Source organism: Mixophyes fleayi, chromosome 1 (assembly GCF_038048845.1).
Source record: "Mixophyes fleayi isolate aMixFle1 chromosome 1, aMixFle1.hap1, whole genome shotgun sequence".
Taxonomy (NCBI): domain Eukaryota; kingdom Metazoa; phylum Chordata; class Amphibia; order Anura; family Limnodynastidae; genus Mixophyes; species Mixophyes fleayi.
Genome location: NC_134402.1, coordinates 333,378,031 through 333,385,344, shown reverse-complemented (window position 1 = coordinate 333,385,344; position 7,314 = coordinate 333,378,031). Strand labels below are relative to the sequence as shown.

Sequence of the window (7,314 nt, the reverse complement as noted above, 5' to 3'; positions counted from 1 at the left end):
TAGACATAACCAACTGAAAGTAGTGGGTGGGAGTAGTCCTTACATTGCTACTGTGACCTGTACTTAGAATGTTCACCACAAAGATCTCAATCTGAGTTCTGAACATTAACCTGAATTGTCTGTAGAGACAAGGAGGTTATTTTATAGCCCACACAATTAGCCAGACATCTAATGGCTTAGGGGAGGTAGCTGTGTGGTACAAATACCATGTTACTCTACATCCCCACATAGATGAGTCCAAGGGGAAAGGGGAGTGTTCTGTCCAGTAGCCCTCCAGATGAGACTTGCATAGTGTTACTAGGGACAGGTCCCCAGCATGACTCCAGTCTCTACCTTGTACAGACCATGAGAAATTTGGATGGGTAGTGTGTCCCAATAACAAGGAATTTTTCGAATTTGGAGGTAGGGCAGATTGAAAATATGTATTCTGTTGTGTCAGAACCAGGGCATTCCCACATAGATGAGTCTAAGTGGGAGGGAAGTGTTCTCCAAGAAGCCCCCACAAGGAGACCAGTTAGGCAGTGACACAGAGAGTATAGACAAGGAACCCAGCAACTCTGCTACTTTACATCTCAACATGAACAGTTGCCAGGAAACAATTACAGGTAATACAGTGCCCCACTGCAACCCCTACTACGTATAGCGCAAGGGGTGTGTTTCCTTTCCCTGGGACACTGTAAAGACAAAACTCTGTTATAATGGTTAGGGACTCGGGTCTACCCATTTATTTGGATCAGGGAGATGGTCCCACAGAACCCCTTAGATCCAGGGTTGCACACACATCCCCATGCAACGCAATACACCAGGCTGCACCCCTTCCCTTTTTGCTTCTGTCCCAAGCTGCTGAATTGGAGGTGAATTACTCTACAGTGCAGCATGCACAGGATCTTATCTCTAGGCTGACAAAAGGGAGAGGTCCAATAGATAAGCCTGCTAATGAGCTTCACAGAGAGGCTGGGTACAGTAACTGGTATGGGAAACAGGGCAAAGCTGAGAAATGAATGTTTAAACGCAGAAATGTTATGCCTGCATTTATTATAAGTGTTGTGCCAGGTGGAAGCAAAAACTGTCCCGAGACCATTTTCTTATCAATGAAACGTGTCATATTTGGCATAAAAATACTTTGTGAATTCCCATAAACGAGCCATATGCCAAAGAACCGAGCAACATCCAATACGTCTTTGAGTGCAATGGACCCTATAGCCTATGATTTCAGTGTTGAAACAGGGAGGGGAATGGACCTGTGCATGTAGTCGATGTACAGTAAGAGCGTGTCAAGCTCAAGCGCACGCAGCAGTGTCTGATTAAAGCTTTGGGCATCTGAAAGGTACGTGTTTTTCAGTTGTATCACTTGTACCAGCTACAGGTCTGATGTAAGTGCCGATTACTAGTGATGACTGTCGTATATACAAGCTAAAACATGTGTTTGCAATCAGAAGCAACTATAAAAATGTATTTAAATACATTTAAATGTTTTGCCATTAATGACTATTATTAATAGGAGACATTAATTGAATTTGGTTTTTTTCTGTGCGTGTCTTGTCTGTTAGAGCAGAGCAGACCCATATTCATCAACAGACATATACTTACATCCACTTCTTGTTTAAGACATGCATATGCCCAATTTATATGCGTTTAAAAAAAACGAGAAACAAATCACAATACGTTCGTTTTGCGTGCCTTAATGAATCGGGCACAGTGGATATTTGTGAGGATTTATTTGTGTTGAAAATACTATATCATATTTGCATCTCTTCCCTTTTATATTTAGACAGAAACAACTGCGTTCCTTTTTAAATTGCTGTTTTCAGATGCTTACAATATCACAAACAAGTGTGCTCTCCCCTCTCCATAGGAAGCCTATGACAATGTGACTGCTGATGTAGAGTTATCTCGACGAGAGGGTTGGCATTTTGGTGCTAAGCTAGTTAGAGGGGCCTACATGCAACAGGAAAGAAGTCGTGCAGCAGAGGTGGGCTACGAGGACCCAGTCAATCCTACATATGAGAAAACCAATGAAATGTACCATAGGTACGTGTATAGCATTTTGTGTGTATAGATTTGTTCAGTTTAGCTTGTTAACTGGTTTACAAAAAGATTTCCAAATAGTTTTTGAAAAGTGGAGTGGTTCATTAATTGAGCATTGTAACCACGCAGGTTAGTTTTAAATGCTATTGCTAGACTTCATTGCATACTTCAGTGTCCCCTTTGATAACATCTTTTGCTAATAGTCTTTAAAGTGGACCAGTCACACATAACAACTGTGCTTTTATACAAAGTACAGAACATACACTGTCAAGTAGAACACTTAAATAGATCATTACCCTAGATGTCTGTAGTGCTGAATCTTTATCTATATACATGTGCATGTATGTATATATATGTATATATATATATATATATATATATATATATATATATATATATATATATATATATATATATATATATATATATATAAAATTTCATAGCAAAACATAACATTTCCTCAAAGCTAATAAATATCTATAGATCCATATAAAGGAGGTAGGTGAAAAATATTAATAGTAAATTTGATTGACCACTAGATATCCACCAAACCATTATATGATCGCACAAAGAATTGGCTTATATTAAAACTAGTTAATCTTCAAAAAACAACTGTATACACAGAATACTGTGAAATATTTAAAATCAATTAAAGATCATATTGCTGCATATTTGCCTGTGAGTTGAGTCAGCCAAGATAAACTACAAAATCATCAGTAGATGTCAATGAACCACTGCCCCCATATAATTAAAATAGTGACATTCACCAATCAGTGATACTTGCATTTAGTTTTTCTTTTCTTCCTTTGTGATGCCAAGTGCTGGCTTTTTTTTCCATGTGCTTTATAAAGCAAGATGTGTTTTGTCATTGAGTATCCATAAAAGCTCATGTTTTGAGGATTTCTTTAATCATGCACAGGTTATATCTAGCTAGCTGGGTCAGTAATTATCCCTCCTGTTTCCACAGATAGAAGTCTTCAAAACATTAGCTGTTGGAGGTACTCAAGGACTAGATGTGGGAAAGCATTGATCTAGATGATTGGCACATTTGGCCGTTCTTTATATATAAATAAATTAATCACAGTTGTACACGAGGAGCAGTGCCAGAAAAATAAGTTACATTTTGTGTGTTTAAAGTATAATATAACCTGCAAAGGATTCCATATTTTATACTGCTGCGTAAGGCTCTTGCAGAACACAGAAGTCTTGATCTTGAGCTCTATTTTTAATATTGCTTGTATTGCACGGCCTGCATGCATAAACTACCCACAATGGAGCCCAAATAATAGATGAGAAGAACCATGAGAAGTTTAATGAAGGTAGAAGTCCAAACGCTGAAGCAGGCATTGCTTTAGTGACTTTGTACCTGGTGCATAGGGAATAGCAATCTACATTGGAAAAGTCCTTAGTAGTACGAAAAACTTGTTAGCAAAGCTAAAGTCTGTTCGTGCTCGGTGAAATAGTAAGAGGAACAAGTTGGGATTAATAGTAGTGATGCATTTTTGCCCTTGGATTTTATCAATTTTAGTGCTTGATATTTATGCAGCATTATGAACTGGATGTTTCGCTGTAAATTGCCTCAGTTTTACTGATATTGTAAACTCCATCATATTCTCACAGGATATATCACTTCAAGAAAGTCTATGAAATAGCTTGCATTCAGCAAGCTACCACTGTAATTAGCTTGTTAAGCTCCTGGTAGCTTTCTTTATTAACTCCTATCTAAATATTTAACTTTACTTGCACCTTAGAATACTTTCTTATGCTTTTATCCTTCCACTCATTCATTGAAGCAGAGTTTAGGCTTTATAAGTGTTTGTCTGCTCCCATACATTTGGTGTGTGGGACTGCGTATAGAGATGAGCGCAACTCCGTTTGCTTCTGCAGTAGTTTCATTTTTGGCAAATTCATATCAGGTGTTCACAAAAATGTTGTTAAAAATATATATGTTAATTAGTCAAGGTATAATTATGTTTAGATTGATAATGTATTTTGTAATGTAATAAGTATTATGGATCGTTCCTGTCTGTTCATTGTATACTAATATAAATAAAAGATGAATAATCTAAAACAGCCTCGCAAAGCTGATATTTGTAGAGGCTCAAAATTTACTTAAACATTTTGACCTAAGTTTTTTTCCTGATTCCAAGCTGCACAATAGCCTAGTGTCCCTTTTTCCAGTTTTGAGTCTGTTGATTTAAATATTTAGTTTTGTATGATTTTTTTATTTTTTTTATTCTTGTTTTTAAACCACTGTGGATTACGTTGGCAGCTTATACAGTTTGATAAATGAGGAGAGTGATATTTGAATTAATTTTGAACGGCATGTAGCACATTGTGTTGATTTTGAATGCAAGCCTTTGCCTTTACCTAATAAGTCACTGTGATAATTATATTTTTTTAAACCTTTCTTTTTCCTTTGCAATACAGCTTAAGGCAAGAGAAGGCTCTAGATGTCAATCATATACTTTGTTTTATAAAGATTCAGCCAAAATGTTTGATCCAGATTTTTTTATATGTTCTTTATATGGCAAACTGCCAAGAATATGTCCAGTTGCGCATCGCTCAGTTGATCGGCCAGCTGTATGAGATCTAATTTGAATAAGAGTATGATGAGTAAATTACTTATTAGCATAATACAACATCCAATCTCTGTTTCCTTTTTTATGTTGCATATATTATTTCTTCTCACTGGCCTTCTTGTCCCTTGAAGTGCATTAAATATTCTTAACCATAAGGAGGGAGTTAAATAAAACTTTGTCACATTCCAATTTAAAAGAACACTGAGATATCTTATATTTCTTTACTCTTTTCATTTGCAGAATGATGAATAAATAAGGACAAGAGGAGATAGTTTTGCTTTATAATAACTTTGTTTTATTTTTAATTCCTTCTTAGGACACACAAATAATATATTCTTTACTACTTTATGTAGTAAGTTAAATATAATAAACAGTCTTGTATTTTAAAAGCATATTTTTGCTAATCTCTGTACTGTACACTAATTGCAGTCGATCTTTTTTTAATAATAGACCTATTTCATTCTAAGGGGCATTATGATTCGCGCCCGCTATTATTCGTAGCTGTACAGGTCCCGGTACCGCAATATCGCGGATCCGCAATGACACTTTACATGCACAACCGTGCGTAATCGTGGGTGCGAATCCTAATTGAATATGCCCCTTAGAGTCTTAAGCTAGCCATAGATGCCTCGATATCGCCAGTATTGGTAATGTCTGATAAAAAGGCTATTGAAATCAATCAGATTTTCTTTGAGCCTATTGGGAAACTGATTAGAATAGTACATCTATGAGTATGTGCAATCATCAGACCATACTATCATCTATGCATACAACCTTATGCAGACTCTGATGCATCTTCCACTAGCGCTTAGAAAGGCGTAACAGGGGAGGGAAGCGCCATAGAAGCATGGGCCAAGTACAGTAAGGGCGTGTTAAAGTGCTCTCTGTACCAGTCTCTTAGTCTGGGTTGGTAGCAGGAATTGCAGGGGGACAGCAGTGTAGGATCCCCCTACAAGAGCTGCTACCAGCCCTAGGCTATGACTGCCTCTGCTAGTGACACTGTAACGGAAACCTACAGAGAAGGGTTACCCTGTTTATAATGTTACACAGCCATAGCCTGTTAAGTACAGGTCTAAGTTAGCTAAGGTAAATGCAGCCTGCAAAAGAAAATGTTGACCCATCCCTTACAAATAACAGCACAGTGCTGAAAGCACTAGGGCTCCTGCTGGGGGGTGTTGTGGTAATAAATAGTTAAAAGTTAGAAAAAATCTGCATTATTTTCCTCTGGCACTACTAGCCCCAGCAAGCCCATGTAGCTGAAAACTGCTTGGGTTTACTGACGGTAGTATTAGTACGAGTGCCAGCATACCCTTGGCTGCCAGAGCATGCTGGAATTTTACAACTACAAGCACCAGCATGTCCTGACAGCTCAGAATACAAATGTAATTTTGGACACAATTTTAGATCTTTTTATATACGTGTGTGGCTGGTTTATGTACATGTAATCTAATTTAAGAAGTATTGGTATTCTCTATGGAATGGGACATGCAAGGTGCAATAATAATCACTAGAAATAACTCTAAAGCATTTAGAACTGCTGATTCACTGTAGAAACACAAAACACCCCACTCTCCACACCATACTGCTCCTGTTGGCGATGGTCAACTATAGACAGTGATCAGGGCTTTTTGAATTATGTTGGGGCAGAAGAATGATTAGCCAATTGATAAGACCTGTTTTTTTACCCATGGAGCTGGGAATGTCAATTGTCCAGTCACGCTGCAGAGAAGTGCTAAGTACAACTAGGGCTGCATCTATCACTGCTATGGTTGCCCATGGCAACCAAGAGAAACCTAAAAGGGAGTCGGCCATTACCAAGATGAGTCAGCAGCTGTAAAAAAAAAAAAAAAAAAGTGATGTTTAGTATACTGTGCTTATTTCATTATGCAGATACATTCTTAATATTCATATTTTGAAAACAATTCCTAATTTTCTAAGAATTTCCAGAACTCGAGATCTTATTAATTAGACAGAATACCATTTTGTTGAGGGAGTCCACCTGGGTTCTTTAAAGAAATGGATCACTTGGAGGAACTTCTCACATTATGTTGGAAGGTCAGATTTTTGTATTTTTTTTAGTACTGGGTAAAATGAGAACAAGAGGGAGCACACTGGGGTTCCTTCAGAGATTTCAGAATTATGCAATTGTGCGGTTTATGGTTGGATGATCCCTGACCGAAGGGTTCAAAGCCACCAGGAAAGCAGGGAGCATAATGTGTTGGACAGTGAAGGCAGGAGTGCTCTATGTGCACCCATTGCTTATAACCCTTGTTTTTGCACCAACCTACATCCCTGATCACTAAAGGCAGCATAAATAATATTTTTTTTATTGTTAACATTGTCCGTACAGTGTGAAATTTATCCATTACCATTGTCTGATGTCATTTTAAATATGGCAGAAAAGTTTCAACAGAATTCTTGGTGTGGGTCTGCAAATTTGATGCACCCTGGTTAGGGGATTATATTAAAAATCCCCACAAATTGGCAGAAACCAACCAGGAAGATCCCTTCAACCAGGTCAAAAGCTTTTTCTGTGTCTGACAGTAAGTTTCACCAAAGGCTTTTCAGCCTGGCTGGTTTGAGTTTGATGGTTGTAGTTGTGTTGTCTCTAGCCTCCCTCCTAAAGGATGGAGCCCACTGAGTATAGGTTAGACTCGACAAGTGAGATCTAAGCCTGCTTGCAAGATCTTTGTGTAAAAAAAGG

At 37.8% G+C, this 7,314-nt stretch overlaps 1 protein-coding gene across 1 annotated transcript in view; it reads left to right on the top strand.

Moving 5' to 3' along the window:
• Positions 1-7,314, top strand: part of PRODH (proline dehydrogenase 1) — a 99,526-nt gene that overhangs the window by 80,341 nt on the left and 11,871 nt on the right. The window contains exon 11 of the mRNA XM_075214747.1: positions 1,856-2,031. Coding sequence (XP_075070848.1) covers positions 1,856-2,031 — 176 coding nt within the window. The remainder of the gene's footprint in view (positions 1-1,855; positions 2,032-7,314) is intronic.